Source organism: Aspergillus versicolor, assembly GCF_001890125.1.
Source record: "Aspergillus versicolor CBS 583.65 unplaced genomic scaffold ASPVEscaffold_3, whole genome shotgun sequence".
Lineage (NCBI taxonomy): Eukaryota > Fungi > Ascomycota > Eurotiomycetes > Eurotiales > Aspergillaceae > Aspergillus > Aspergillus versicolor.
Window position 1 is genome coordinate 1,528,306 of NW_024467526.1, and position 15,129 is coordinate 1,543,434.

At 50.7% G+C, this 15,129-nt stretch overlaps 6 protein-coding genes across 6 annotated transcripts; 2 read left to right on the plus strand and 4 right to left on the minus strand.

Moving 5' to 3' along the window:
• Positions 1-1,177: 1,177 nt before the first annotated feature.
• ASPVEDRAFT_548957 (putative transporter) lies at positions 1,178-3,682 on the plus strand. Its single transcript, XM_040814988.1, has 6 exons — positions 1,178-1,791; positions 1,857-2,185; positions 2,243-3,083; positions 3,150-3,268; positions 3,325-3,408; positions 3,461-3,682. Exons 1-6 carry the CDS (start codon positions 1,492-1,494, stop codon positions 3,483-3,485), a joined length of 1,698 nt encoding a protein of 565 aa, XP_040665898.1. The 5' UTR covers positions 1,178-1,491; the 3' UTR covers positions 3,486-3,682.
• ASPVEDRAFT_127963 (uncharacterized protein) lies at positions 3,668-4,056 on the minus strand (the record flags this gene model as incomplete). The annotated part of the gene is made up of 2 exons (XM_040806507.1): positions 3,668-3,887; positions 3,962-4,056. The coding sequence occupies 2 exons, from the start codon at positions 4,054-4,056 to the stop codon at positions 3,668-3,670; spliced, it is 315 nt and encodes a 104-aa protein (XP_040665899.1).
• A 203-nt stretch (positions 4,057-4,259) lies between these two features.
• On the minus strand, positions 4,260-5,516 carry ASPVEDRAFT_549133 (uncharacterized protein). The gene is made up of 5 exons (XM_040814992.1): positions 5,288-5,516; positions 5,047-5,232; positions 4,935-4,995; positions 4,397-4,694; positions 4,260-4,325 (listed from the first exon to the last, which is right to left on the minus strand). The coding sequence occupies exons 1-4, from the start codon at positions 5,330-5,332 to the stop codon at positions 4,534-4,536; spliced, it is 453 nt and encodes a 150-aa protein (XP_040665900.1). The 5' UTR covers positions 5,333-5,516; the 3' UTR covers positions 4,260-4,325; positions 4,397-4,533.
• Positions 5,517-7,755: 2,239 nt separating this feature from the next.
• ASPVEDRAFT_884218 (putative MFS sugar transporter) lies at positions 7,756-10,157 on the minus strand (the record flags this gene model as incomplete). The annotated part of the gene is made up of 8 exons (XM_040818314.1): positions 7,756-8,472; positions 8,539-8,923; positions 8,979-9,035; positions 9,089-9,324; positions 9,406-9,490; positions 9,556-9,746; positions 9,811-10,010; positions 10,073-10,157. The coding sequence occupies 8 exons, from the start codon at positions 10,155-10,157 to the stop codon at positions 8,137-8,139; spliced, it is 1,575 nt and encodes a 524-aa protein (XP_040665901.1). The 3' UTR covers positions 7,756-8,136.
• A 606-nt stretch (positions 10,158-10,763) lies between these two features.
• Positions 10,764-12,609, plus strand: ASPVEDRAFT_51391 (uncharacterized protein; the record flags this gene model as incomplete). The annotated part of the gene is made up of 3 exons (XM_040814469.1): positions 10,764-11,339; positions 11,411-11,783; positions 11,855-12,609. 3 exons carry the CDS (start codon positions 10,764-10,766, stop codon positions 12,607-12,609), a joined length of 1,704 nt encoding a protein of 567 aa, XP_040665902.1.
• Positions 12,610-12,660: 51 nt separating this feature from the next.
• ASPVEDRAFT_81721 (uncharacterized protein) lies at positions 12,661-15,014 on the minus strand (the record flags this gene model as incomplete). The annotated part of the gene is made up of 4 exons (XM_040817080.1): positions 12,661-13,373; positions 13,427-14,624; positions 14,687-14,847; positions 14,930-15,014. 4 exons carry the CDS (start codon positions 15,012-15,014, stop codon positions 12,661-12,663), a joined length of 2,157 nt encoding a protein of 718 aa, XP_040665903.1.
• Between the last annotated feature and the right edge of the window lie 115 nt (positions 15,015-15,129).

The following is a 15,129-nucleotide window of genomic DNA, read 5'->3' on the forward strand; positions in this document are numbered from 1 at the left end:
AAACGAGCTGTTTTTATATTGCGTGATGGGACTGAGCGATGAGCATTGTCTATATCGTCCGTGCATTTGATTCGGCGAACCCCATGTCGTTGCCAGAGAGTGCCTTTTAACCTGTTTATCAATCTTGAAACAATAGTGAAGCGACTTGCATTCGGCTCCGTGGCTGACAATGAAAATGGCAAGAGTCCAAAGCGTGGTGGGAGGAGTGGTGGGGGAGAGACAGAGAGCAAGTTGAGCAAGTTGATGGGCCAAGCATGGCGCCATTGTCGCTCTTATTTGCGCAAACGGTCAAGATTGCGCTTCATCACTCCACCGAACCGAGCCGCGTCTCGAGCCTCGAACAAGCCTCGCCAATTGATTCCACCCGCGGCTCCACTACAATTGCTCTGAATTCAAATCGTCGTTCATTTAGACGTCCTTGTTGTCAAACAGACATCGGCTATCCGAAGTGTGTCTGGGGAAGACGAGTTACCAGATGCTGAAGTGAAGTCAAGGCACCTCCAAACTCTCCATAAGAACCAAGACTGACGAGCTTGGTTCGTTTAGACATCCGAATCAATTAGGAAACAGCCGGACACCAATCATTGGTTAGATAGATGTTGTGACGACGGCGACGATGGCGACATATACTACCCTCTTAGGCCAATCTCAACACTTTCAAGGCGACGATGTCCAGCCTCAAGATAGCCGACCGAAAACTCCCATGTGGCTCCAGTCTGCACAAAGCTAAAACAGACACTAACGTGCATTTGATATCATCCCTCTCTCCTTACTCGTCTCTCATAACGCAACCACCGCATAGTTTGCGTGATGCCAGCTCCTATGTTGCTCTGGGCTACCGCGGCCCAGTTGAGGATTTCTGACTGGACCAGCTTTGTATTATGATAGAATCTCTTCGGAGAGTCCATCCTCGTCGCCTTCCGCCTCCACTTCGGCGTCTTTCCGGCTGCGATTTATGCGGAGTTTATTCGTGTTCCAGAATTAGCACAAGCCGAACTTCCTCCTTGCTCGTCTTTTTGTCTATTATTATTGGACGTTTCAGATACTGCATCCATTACTGACAAGCCCGGAAACAGTGCTGTCGTGAAAAGGTTAGTCTACTTACCAATTAGAACAATGTTTTGCGACTCAAAAAGGAAAGGGGATAGATAATACTGCGGAATCTCGCAGGTGGGTAAAAAGGCCGCTCCCATACTTTCTGCTTTCGTCCCACATTGCGCTCTTAATCCACGATTGACCATTGGCTATTATGCTTAGATGTTATCCACAGTTATGTGGGCAGCTCTCGATCTCTTAGAGCCGTTGGCGAAATGGATGTTCAAATGGCGTGATGGAATGGGCGAAGAAGCAGGAAACAAAAAAAAAATCAACCAACATGACAGACCGGGGAGCAGGACGCTTTAAATTCTCCGACTGTCCGTACTCCGCGGAGTTGTTCATACTGCCAAAATCCTTAGCCCACCACCCAGTTGCTCTGATTTGTCTCCCACGATGGCGAGCTCGAACGACAAGATGGCTGTAGATGATGCCACCGTCGTCAATGAGATCAATACTACTGCTGCCCCTGTCGATGACGAGGCCAAGAAAGGTCCAGATGCCATCGTCGATTCAGATGTTTCTTCGAATTCCGAAAGCAAGGATCGCAGGCGATTCAAGGAATTCAGCGAGGCCGCATTTGAACAGACAGAGGACCCGAGATTCTATAAACCAATCCCAGAATACGAGGGCATACACCGTTGGGACCCCGACTTCGACTGGACAGAGGCAGAAGAGACGAGGCTCATCAGAAAGGTATACTCCGTCCATACTCCAAATATCGGTTCCGAGTCATGAAAAGGCGCTAACAGAGAGGCTAGATTGATTGGAGAGTATGCACATTTGCGTGCATCACGTTCTTTGCGCTACAGCTGGACCGTGGCAATGTGGTTCAAGCAACATCTGATACCATGCTTGCGGACCTCGGAATGGACACCAATGATTACAATACCGGTCAAACAATCTTTTACTGCGCATTCCTTTTCGCGGAGCTCCCATCTCAGCTGATATCCAAGAAGCTCGGACCGGACCGATGGATTCCCATACAGATGTTTTCTTGGAGCTTGATTGCTGCTTGCCAAGCTTTTCTTGAAAATAAGACCGGATACTACGTCTGCAGAGCACTTCTGGGATTGTTTGAGGGTGGCTTGTGAGTTAACCCTAATGCTAGGCCTTTAAAAGTTGTCTTCTCACTAACGGCTATCAGCATTCCTGATACGATCCTATTTCTTTCGTTTTGGTACAAGTCGAAGGAACTACCAATCCGACTCAGCTTTTTCTGGGTCTCCTACCAAGGAACCGCAATTATCGGCGCCTTCCTCGCATTTGGATTCCTCCATATTAGACGGGATGATGGAACCGGCGGGTGGAGATACCTCTTTGCTTACGAAGGTCTGATTACTGGAGTTATTGCCATTATCGCCGCCTTCTGGATGCCCCCTTCACCAACCCAGACAAAGGGAATTCTCAGGGGTAAGAATGGATGGTTTAATGAGCATGAGGAGAAGATCTTAGTTAATCGGATTATCCGAGACGACCCTAGTAAGGGAACGATGCACAACCGCCAAGCAGTCACCCCCAAGATGCTCTGGAAAGCTCTTTGGGACTACGATATGTGGCCCATCTACTTACTGGGTTTGACCTGGATGATCCCCAATACCCCGGCAACGAGTTATATCTCCATTCAACTGAAGTCATTGGGATTCTCCACGTTCCAAACCAATTTGCTGACCATCCCGGCTTACGTGATCTTCATCATCAACCTTCTCTTCTGGACATGGATTTCTGAGCGCTTTGATATCCGTTTCCTGCTCGGAATTGTTGCTGAGGTCTGGTGCCTGGTCCCCCTGATCGCACTCGCTGTCCTTCCAGACAACACTAGTCCATGGGCATTATGGATTCTCAACGTGATCCTAATTGGCGCTCCTTATGTGCATGCTATTGTTGTAGCCATGACCTCCCGAAATGCGGGATCCGTGTCGACAAGGACAGTTGCTAGTGCGTTGTACAACATGATGGTTCAAGTCTCCAACATCATTGGCAACAACGTAAGTGGCCCCAGCTGTCCCCGCGTCCGTTCTTTGATTGAGTTCGTATCGCTGACTGGAGACTAGATATATCGAGAACAAGATAAGCCGCACTACCGTGTTGGAAATCGTGTTCTTATAGCCCTGGCAGCCTGGAGTTTGGCACTCTTCGTCGGAGCTAAGTACTACTACATGTGGCGCAACAAGTATGTGTACACCCAAGAGATATGCTTTTATTTATTCATGCTAATATATGTCACAGGAAGAGGGCAGAAATATGGGATAGGATGTCGAGTGACGAACGGACAGCATATCTGGCTGCTAATAGTAACAAAGGAAACAAACGGTATGGGTCTTATCCACATATGCACCTCAACAGTAACTAATTGCCTCTCCAGACTCGATTTTAGATTTACTTACTAGAAGTCCGACACCGGATGTCGGGACAACTTCCTTTGAAGTGCCCTTGGGCTATGCCTACTCTGTATATTTGCTTATGTTGATAGACTTGCCAGATACCTCCGCGAAGCGGGTATATTTTAGACGACATCTTAAGGGATATAGATGCATAAAGAATGTCATGCAGGATTATAGAGAACAATTTATTATTCACCTATGACATACTCACACCCCTCATCCCCGATCCAAACCTCATGTCGCTTACCAGCCGGCACATCTATCCTCGCACCTGTTCCAAAGGTCTCCTTCTTGGTCTCCCCATTGTGCAGCTTAGCATTGTCGTCTGGATAAGTAATTGTGAAAGTACCACGGCGGATGAGATGAGTTGTTAGGCCGCCATGTGTATGAGGAGGGTAGTATGCATTACTATCCTCGTCAGCAGCAGCAACAGAGCCAACGTACATATTTTCCAGCATATATAGTGGAGCAACTCGACGTACCTCCCATCTGCCCAGGTGAAAACATGTCTAAAACCCCAGTCCTTGACGAGGCGCTCGCACTCGTTGCGAGAACCGATGGAATATTTTTCTGCCATTATCCTCGAGGTACGTATTCTTGGCTTGATGTGAAGGTGAGACACGATGGATTGGAAATACACTCCCCGTCAGTAGTTGGTGGGGATTCAGGGCGATGACGTTATTTAAGCACAACAGCACTGCTGCCTTAGGCTGAGAAGGGCCCAACATTCATGCCTGAAAATTAAGGCTGCAGTAGCTGACCCATTTAGGAAGGCGCAACGGAGAGCATGCAACTGCCATACATGGCAAATGGTCCAGCTCCCGCCCATGGACAAATATGATTTTTCTTTGGAAACTCAGTGATTATTCCCATTATTACCTGCCAGATGCTGGAGCCTGGACTTTGTCTAGAAATACATTTTCCCATGATTGATCCATTGTCCCGTTTCTCGCTTGTCTTCGTTATTATGGTACAGTACCCATTCTGTATCATGCGCGCATTCCCCACCGGGTCAGCAGGGAAGTGCCCCTCGATACGACGAGGGTGACGGTAATTAGGATGTTCGTTTCGTCCATATCACTGTCCCGCATTGGGCGAATGCAAAAAATGCGAAAGGCGTTGCAGTTGCCTGTTTCTTGATGCGGCGGTGTTGGAGTGTTGCGCCCCCTCGGGTCGTCCCCCATTCCAGGGAGGGATTCGTGATTTTCGGTAAACCTGCACATAGTTTGTCAGTCACAAATGCTGAAGAAACAAGACCGCGCTTCGAGGTGCTGGCTGCCTTACTGGAGATGACCCCATCAGCAAGGAGTCCCGCAAATATGACAATATTTGCCTGGAATGACCCAAACTTCCTTTCCTGAGCCTTGGCATTTTGGGCAGCGAACGCCGGGCATCTAGGAGCATGAGGTGTGGTTAGATGTGCTCAAGGTCGCGGGGCCTCTGTTGTCGACTCACTGTCATTGTTTCGTTGCTCTCTGGGCCGCTGAGCGGCTTCACGGACCGAACAATATGAGACCTTCGGATGGGCTGATAAGAAGGCAGGTCATTGAGGGTAGGATGCTCGAACATGGTCAACGGGATGCGATTGAATGTCAAAGTATCGGTGGCCGAGGGTTTCTGGTTGTTTTGGTTGCGTTCCAGTTGCAGAGCTTAATCCTTTGGGGCCCTTCCTTATATAGATCGGCTTGTGGTTAAATAACCTGGGAACCGGCTGAGAATGCAGCCAAATCCTTTCGAGTGCCCCCCGGGAGATCTTCACATTAGCTTGGACCGATCGATTGGGGTGACAATTAGCCTGGATTCAATACATCCAAAGAACAATCGCATGTCGACCCCTCCAGCGTCTCCCCCATGCCCCAAACCCCCTGTTATCAAACATGTCATGTCAAGCCGCAGGATTTGTTCGGATTGTTCGGATCTTCCCGTCCATGACTTGCATCCACCTCTTGACAAGGCCGGTGGGTCGAGTGCGAGGGTGATGGATACCGATTTCTGTGTGGCTTCGCAAACCTTGGTGACTACAAAAAAATGCGAAACCCCTCGGAAAAGCAAAAATACTATAGGGGAAAAACACCAGCGAGATCGCTGATTGGGCAACTGGCAGTGGCACACATACTTTTTGGAACCGTTTACGCGACAGTCGATGTGAATTCAGTCATCGGCAAAATCTAAGAATATACATGCAGATGTGACTGGTTTTCGAAGTTGTCATGTCAAGAGATCTATCCCATCTTTCTCGAGACTGAGCGAAGCCAGACACAAATCAACCCAAGCTTGTGATAACCAACTGATGATGTATAAGCGAGAACCAGAAACTGCCGGTCGATGGGCCTTGCGGGTCCTAGTGCTCCATTGGCCCCATGTGCCCTGCTGTCACAGATTGTGGCCCCAGCGTTTATTATTGTCCCTCGCTTCGCCCGTTCCAGTGCGGTTAGCGACCATACTGGCTGACCATTCACCATATAAACAGTACCCAATCACGGGATAAGACCGGAGGGCGAGGTCAAGGAAGGTTGTGAGTTCGGGAAGCACCAGCTCTGCCAGTAAAAAATCGCCCGGCCGATACACTGCAGGGAAGGCTTGCTCAGCGGCGCCACCGTTCATTCAACCCTGTTCCACCGGCATGGTATATCCCTGGAGCTCCTTTTTTGGATGCACAATCCTGCGTCGAACTATCTGTATATTAATTTTGGGGTTCCGGTCTATCGGTGACAGTCGAATCAAGAACTATACCACATTCGGGGGCGTTCAGTTATGACGGAGTGTTCGGCTGGACCTGCAAGGCGCCATCCACACCCTTGCCACGGAGTGACCGGCGCCTCGATTGGAATTTGGTGGATGGGAAGTCTTCCGTACTCCAGCGGAGTTTAGGTATCTTCGCAGTCGATCACATACCAGTCGCCTCCGAAAGCGAGACTTTTCGAAACAAAGCTCGGAATTCAAGCATGCGAACGCTCCAGCTCCAGTCGTGTTCGAAATGATCCATTCTTAGCAGACCCTGTTCTTTGTGTCTCCACGGTTGAACCCGCCTGCATGCAGCACGGGTCTCAAACTGAGCAGTGGGCTGTGCCGCTGTTGAAGCTGAACTCTATTATGGTCTGGGGTAAATGTCCTGTTGAAATCCTGCGCATCCCCACCCAGCAGAGCGTCGATCAGTTTATTTCTCAGGTCTTGGCTTTCGCCTTGGAGTGATGCATGGAGATTGTGACGCAGGCTGCTGTGGGATGAAAATCGATACATCAACGATGTGGAGCTGACCACCTCCTGCGGGCTCGGCATCGGATTTGATCCTTCTTTGAGGAACTTGTCTGAGGGCGATGATGCACAGCGAGATTCAAAGAATGCAAAACATGGTGTTCCCCAACAATGTCCGGCATCAGCTCACAAATAATCCCTGCTGCGTTTTGCATAGGCGATGCAATACGAGATGATCTGACTCCTAATAAGGAGCCATGCTCAGGACAGTCCCCGAAGTTTGATGTTCCGAATTCCAAATCGCCCAACATACAAGTCCAATCGTCAAAGACCCGTTTTCCACGCTAACTAGCGTCAGTTGCCTGGATTCATCATCGGAAAAGGAAAGACACTTGATATCTATCTATTTGGAATGTGACAGGTCGAATTTTTGGGTTTCCAGCAATCTGCTCGTCAAATCATGGCAATTTCGGCTTTTGAATGGGAGAACCGTCTGCCTTCTCGCACCCCTCGATCAACCAATGGATCTTCTCCTCTTTGCCTCTCCGCGCATCCTTTCCTTTGCGTGGCTTCCATTATTATTTTTTTGCTTTCCCTGCCTTCCAACCGTCCGTCCAGATCAGGAAAAGTCGCACGGTTGATAATGCAAGATCAGACATCAGGAGCCTCGGCTTTTTTTTTTTTTTTTGGACCAAGGCCCCGATTCCCGATTGTTCAATGAGAGCTGAAAGTTGACAATCTCGATGAAGGCCGTGACGCCTCGGCGGAGCTGAGCTCCATCTTAACACACCGCTAGTCAACGGAGGCCATTCGGAGGATACGGGAGAGACTAGATCCATCACCGAAGTTCGGATAATCAGAGATTCAAATTGTCCATCGTCGACTTTGCTCCAGGCAATACGAGGTGCACGAAAACCAAAGCAACCAATTAGGGTGGATACAATCTGAAAGACAAGCTCTTTCCAAATGAAGTATATCTACTTGCTATTTCATCTTTCACTCCCACTCTCGTCGTCTGACGACTCAGGGAGGATACAACCCGAGGCTCGCGCAAGTTTCATGGACACAGGAAATGTCATATTCGACCAAGGATTTTTGGGCAAACTCCCCGTGCCGAACAGCTCCGGAAGCCAGGCTCGACGCCTCTGATGGGGCCACTGAGCCGCTGCAAATCGTCATCGCCCCTACCAACTCCTCTTTCGCGGTCTGAGGGAGGATACGGCGGTGGACGCAGGCTCAACAGAGAACAAGGTTCAACTAAAGCCTGACCGTCTTTTGCTTGTGTTTTCTTAACTTCATTTCGCATAGTCTACTGTACAGTGTATGTGTGTATGGCCAATTTGCAGACGCGAAAGGCGAACACGGTTACGATCAATGCGGGCCGATGAAGCCCCTCACAGAGTGCCAATCTCGACCCAGTGCCCAGCGTCAGGACAGATCACTTCCCCATTGTCTAGGCCGTCTAGACTACCTTTTCAACATGTTCATCAGTCGGCGACTTCTCCGCTAACTCATCACCTGGAGTTCTTGTTCCGAATACACCAGTCGTTTCGGCAGTAAGGCGACGAGCGTGGCCATACTTCTTCCGCTCCTTGTGAATTTCCTTTGAGAGTTTGACAGCACTTTGTTCCCGATTGGTAAAGAGATAGTCGATCTCCTCGAGAGTGAAATTGGCCGTCTCAGGGTAGCAGAAATATACGAGCGGGACAAAAGCAAAATTTGTGCACATGAAGATGAGATATGCCTTCCACTGAAGGCGGTTGATGATTACTGGTGTGATCATAACCACGAAAAAGTTCTTCAACACTTGTTAGCATGCATCTCCCAGGCATCAGTGCGCGCTTGGGTTATAGATACTACTTACCCATATCCAGTTGGACGAAATTCCCACGGCCGTTCCCTTTGCGCGTGCATGGAGGGGTAAAATCTCCGGCACGTATACCCAGGGGATACAATTCACAGATGCTCCAAAAGCGAACATGTAGACGAAGAAAAAGGTAATAGAGGCCGAGGACGTCGCATGCTCGTTTTCCTTGCCCTTGAAGCTGAGAAGAATGGAAACCATCATCATGCAAATTCCAAGCGTAAACGAACCCCATATCATGGGTGCGCGGCGGCCGACTCTATCGACGAAGAACGTCGGGAAGAAGCTGCCGAGAACGAACATGATCTGAACGCAGCCGCCGATGATCATGGAGAGGTTATGACTCAGGCCGACGTTCCTGCTGAGAACAGTGGGGATAAAGTATCTGGGTGGAGGTGATTGTCAGTGGTTGCTAATTAGCAAGAGGGATCTAAACTTACACGATAAGATTAATACCGCCGACCTGATTCATGAATTGCATACCATAACCGAGGAGACTTGCATGGGATCAAAGTTAGCTCGGAGTCATTTTTCGAGTCAGTCAACATACACTCTGTAACCGGTTGATACCTGGTCCCTCTTGAGCACATTCCTCCACTTGTACTCGCCGTGCTTTAGCTCGATGGCAAGGGCGTCGAGAATCTCGGTTTGTTCCGCCTGGATCTTCGGGTCATCTTTTGGCCTGCCGTAAACATCGCTTAGAATCTGAAGTGCTTCGTCATTGCGTCCTTTTTGGTAGCAGTATCGCGGAGATTCGGGGACTCCAAAGACAAGGAAAATAACGAACTGAACGAGAGAGGTGAGCATTCGCACCATGGGCCAAAAAAAAAAGAAGAAGAAAAGAATCCTAGGTGACGCGAGACTTACAAATGCAAACAGCATCTGGCAGGCGATCGGGAGTCTCCATGCAATTTGCCCGCCGACAAAGCTCATCCCAAAATCGAAGAAGTAACTACAGAAACTTAGTATGACGATCGCGCGATGAAGGGCAGAAAAGACGGAAACGAAAAGACAAACCTGATAACGATGCCAACACCTACAAGCAGCGGCTCACTACAAACCAGCTTTCCGCGCTTCGATGCCTCGCAGAGCTCAGCCTGCCACATGGGAACAGTCGATGTTTCAATGCCTGTCCCGATACCTGCGACGAATCGACCGACCATCATGTGGGGGACGCTATATGCTGATGTTTGGAGAGTTGCTCCAATCTAAGAAAACGGGCTGATTAGTGGTGGAAAAATTTTCCAGTATGCGATGAATGGTCTGTCATACAATAACCCAAATCATGGCCACCCACATCGCGCGTCGTCGACCGAGTTTATCGGCAACGCAAAAGTTTATGACACAGCCGGTAAAACAGCCCAGGTTATAGATCGAGACGATTATGCCCATGAGACTGTCGTTGGGGTGATTCATGTGTTCCAGGAAGTTTTCGTTCTCGACGATGCCGGAGAAGACGCCTTGGTCGTAGCCTGGAGATTGTTAGAGCTAATTGGATGCCCGCATAGGCCGTAGAAAGAAGGGAAAATAATACCAAAGAGGATAAAGGCCATGCCACAAGCAGCCCAGATAGCGGCCTGGAGCGTGCGCCCCGTGCCGAACATGTTGACGTGAACCATTGTGGCGACTGGGTATAGAGTCAACTGTGGGGAGAGAAAGAAAGCGGAAGATGGAGTATTTATATGGAATGACAGAGGACATCTCCAGTTGAGTCCCCAGGTCTTTCACCAGGGAAATGACGCTGTCTCCGGGTTGGATGTAACCACGCGGACATCCCCAGGCCGGACGCCCAAAAAGGGCAGCTTGAGCCAATGCCTTCCATGGTTTCCCCAGATTCCTCCACAAGGGACTGCCATTCCATGAGGGGAAGGCGCGGAGGGCGGCGATCAAAGCCGCCTGCTCTTGTTCTCCCCGGTCCGCCCACTCACGTTGCAGCACCACGTCCTGGCCCGGAAATGCCTCTTCACATCCACCACTCATCGCAGACAGCCCCAGTCAGATGATGGCGAGTGACTGTTATCCTTCCTGCTTCGATTCACAGTGACACAAAACTGAGTTTGACTTGCGGCCGCCCATGAATCAGGGCCCTCGGTCTTCCTCCGAAACGTCAAGAGATCTGCCTCCATTTCGGGCAATTTTGCCGGTGGCTTGACGAGAGCCAATTTTCACTTCCTGCATCACCGCGCATCCTTTGTCTGCCGCTCTCCAACGGTCCAAACGCAGTCATGTTTGGCCTTGAACCGCCCTCTAAGCGACAACGCCTCGATGTCGTTGACCACGGCCGCTCCCCGATAGAAACGGCAACCGCAACCGCAGCCGAGGCCGCATCAACACCAGAGGGAGAGCGGGAGACAGACCGCAACTCGACAAAATGGCCCAGCTCTCAACCTTATCCTCACCCGCAAGCGCCATCAAACTACCCAGAACCGACTAGCTACGCATCGCCGCACTCCACGGCAAATATAAGAACTGTCGAAACAAGCAACACCGACCCCTTCCACTCCTCGCCCGGGAGCTGGTACCAGGATGGCTTCTCCCAGGACCCAGGCTTCCTTGCGTCGCAGGAAGAACTGCGCGCCATTCTCTTCACACTTGCGAACTCGGCGGCTCCGACACGCGCGAGTAGCCCAGAAACTGCAAAGAGGGAGTTAGACCTAGACTCCAATGCGTCGCCGACTACGTCTGTCTCGCGGTCGTATCAGCGACAGCTCCATGAGCGGCGGAGGAGAAGGGAATCCCCGCTCTCAAGTCGAAGACGGATAGAGTATTTGAAGAATTATGTTGCTGAGATTGCGCCCTGGGTGTGAACTATCACTTTCCCTACTTTTCCTTTATTCTATGTTATATACATGCTAACTTCTGCTATTTACAGCTCGACATGTTTGACTCCCACTGCACATTTCGCCAACAACTCCCTGCGCTCTCTCACTCCTTCCCAGCGCTGCTCTACGCAATCCTTGCCATCTCCGCACGCCAAATGGAACGCAAGTCCGGCATCCAGGACTGGTACGACAGTCTAGAGCTCTACCAAGAGGCAATTCGGCTTCTGAGCCCGCTTATCCAGGTCCGTGACCCGAAGATTGTCGCGGCTTGTGTGTTGCTCTGCTGTCTGGAGATGATGTCCGCCCGGGCGCAGGACTGGCACCGGCACTTGGAGGGGTGTGCGGCATTGTTCGAAGCCAGTGGAATTCATGGATTCTGTGGGGGGTTACTGCAGGCCGTCTTTTGGTGTTATGCAAGGATGGGTGAGTTTCTTAAATTCTTTCTAACTTTCTCTCATTCTCAGAGAGTGGACTTTGGCTAAGGGTATGAATAGATCTTTGCGGTGCGCTGATATCAGATGGAACAAGGACGACTGTTTTACATCCTTCTAAGTGGCTTCCGATTGGGTGCCAGGAGGAAGACGCATACAGGTTATTTAAAGATGTGCGGACCCCTGACATGCACGCAAACTACGCCGTGTATTTATCCGTGAAAACAACCGAGCTCGTATCCAACCGCACCAAATTCGTCGAGCTTGGCGAAGACAACGGCTGTACGACCGAAGTATTCACTTCCCGCTGGACATCATTATGGAGCGGCCTTCAGACCTGGCTCGCCGAACGACCCTCAGAACTGGTCCCCATCCAAACAATAAGCCGCAAGCCGTTCCCACACATCCTTTTCGTGCACTGGTCGGCTATCTCCTCAAACCAGCTGTACCACACTTCTTGCATCTTATTGCTAAAGATGATGCCCAAAGGCTTGCGACTGCCGCGGTCGCCAACGCTGTCTCTACTCTGGCATGCGCGCCGCATATGCGGAATTTCAACAAGCAATAAACACCAAGGTTGTCTGAATAATGCTATCCAGCCTCTGTGGATCGCGGGGCGCCTATTCAGCCACGCCTCAGAGCACGAGCAGATTGTCAAGATCATTCGCGACATTGAGGCCGAGACCGGTTGGGGTGCTTGTTGGCGTATTCGCGATTTGGAGGTTGCGTGGGGATACAGTGTTAGTAGCCGGAGGGAGACGACCATGAACCAACATTTCTCAACGTCAATCGATCAGCGACGTATCATTGTCGGGTGAGTGATCCAATACGATGCGATTGGCGGTTGGGCCAGCCAGCTATTCGTTCATTCAACACCCATCGAGATACGACCATTCCTCGCGCAGCTGCGTGAGATACTCTCCCACACTCCATCCAGTAAGCGCCTGGATGCGGTCAAACCCGTGCACAATTTCAACCTGCTGAGACTCATGCGTCATATGTCGCGCCGCGACAAGGAACGAAGCAAGCAAGCATGGGTCCCAGCACTCGCGCCTATCATTATTCAGCGCGATACCGCACACTCGCTGGGCATGCCAGATTGGCGATAACACCGGCGAGTATTGCGGATGACTCTGATTCAGGAGCGCCGTTGTCCGCGGTTTGCACTCTAACATGAACAGCATCGCGGTGTGATATAGCTGGTTGCATAGTGCGCCCGCACCGTTCGTGAATAGTAGCATTGGGAACTCGCTACCGGAGTTGAGACCTAGGGCGTGGTCTTCGGCGCCGCCGTCGTTACTCAATTCCACCATTGGTTGGAATTCCTGCGGACGGAGGTAGTTCCATTGGTTCAGCTCTTCGAATATTTGTAGCCAGCTATCTGTTCCGGGTGCCTGGTGTGTGTTAGAGTCTTGATGATATGTTAGTAGCGCTTTGCCGCAGAGCCAGAGGAGGACCTGCGCATAATGTCCCACTCGCTCTGGGGTGCTTTCTGTGCGACAGAGGAGCGCGAGACTCGAGATTGGAAGTGAGGGAAGCGGCACGCGGAGGGGCGTATTATTTGCTAGAGATTTGCCAATGTCTGTTGTTGTTAGATTACTTACCAGTTTTCAAAAGAGAAATCGAGAAACATACCCATCCGCAAAAACACCCAATACACTGCCGCATCCATGTCCATCCCATACGCTCTATGAACTATTGACTGCAATGGTCTGTATTCAGGGTACCCATAGTCATATCCATCCCTACCCCTCGCCCAATCCTTTGTAACATCCGAAACAAGGCCCCTCAGCTCCTCAAATACTCGCAGCAGCACAGATTCCGTAGAATCGTCATGCACGTCTACATCTGGGTTCGTTGACGGAGGTTCAGAATATGTTGCTGTATCGTCGAAATGAACCGCCTGGGGCCCGTACGCGTGGGAATAGACGCGGCCCCGCTGCGTCCGTAAGCACGCCTCCGAGAGACCTAGGAGGGCGGGGAGAAGCCGTTCCGAAGATGAGTTCACGGCGATCTGGAGAGCCGTGATACCGAATGAGTGCGTCAGGTCGTGGATGTCCAGCCACGGCGCAACATGATACCGATAGTGCTGGAGAAGCTTCATCTTCCATGTCTCCGAGCCCTCCGGATCTGGATTAGTATTCGAATATAGATTTGGATGTAGGTTTGGATTTGGAGTCCCGTTCCCAATGTCGAAATTCAGCACGGAGCTGTGCATGGCAGTTGGGGTGGACACGCCTAGGATACCGTCGATGAAGCTCGGTGAGATACCGTTTGGCCCGTTGCCGTTTCCTCCTCCGCCTATTGTCCTGCTTGGCGTGTCTGCTGCTGTAGTGCCCATTCCAGCCTTTTCGGAGGGGTCTGGGATAGTGGTTACTGGGCCCGGTATTGAGTCATTATCAGGCCCTGGTCCAGATTGGGTTCCTAGGGCGAGGAGTCCGCGCACGGCGAATTCGTCATTTGCGCTGAAAGTGTTTGGTCGGACTGGGGGTTCAAGGGGACCGGGTGGGTTTGCATTTGGGCTTGAGATATGATGGTGGTTGCGGTTGTCGAGTTCCCATGGTGCAAGGGCGGTGCGCAACTGTGGATCTCGATGTGTCTGGTTGGTATCGTGAAACCTGGGGGTTGAGTCGCGGTGGGTTTCTCTTTCCCTTTCTGCTATGGAGACCGAGGCAGAGTGCCTGCGACGGCTTTCTTCTGCCGGGATTATGCTCTTTCGAGGAGGAGATAGAAGTAAGGGCGTAGTTGAGATGGTCGACGTAGGAGAGGATAGTTGAGTTTCTTCCGAGAGCCCGACAAGATTGTCTATTGAAAGAGGATCTTCGTTGACAAACTAGATCTCATGGGATGTCATCAGCACAACATTGCCTCAATCCAGTACATCTCCATACTCACCTGGATCTTATTATAATTCGCGCTCCTATCCACAGCTGGGGGTTGGAGCTCGCCCGCTGCTACAGTGATAGAGTTCTTTGGGAGAAAGGTTACCTGCATCCCATAATTGCAGTCGAAGTTTTTGTCAATGCAGTTCTGGCATCGGGGTTTGCGTTCGTCGCCTATTCAATCGAGCGTTAGATAATCAACCATACACCACGAGCTCCCCTCTAGGTATCTGAAGAGAATATGGCGTCGTAAAACTCACATTTCCGCCTCCGCTTCCGACATCGCAGACACCCCGTTCTGCATCGCGTGAACTTCGTCGAGGAGCGCGCATCACCGTCATTATCATGAGTTATCGACGCAGCGGCCGACTCATCCATGATTCTAGCTCTCCAGACATCCAAATAAACACCCGCAACGCAAAGTCAATTTGAAGAGTGGGACAGTTGATCGTGGAG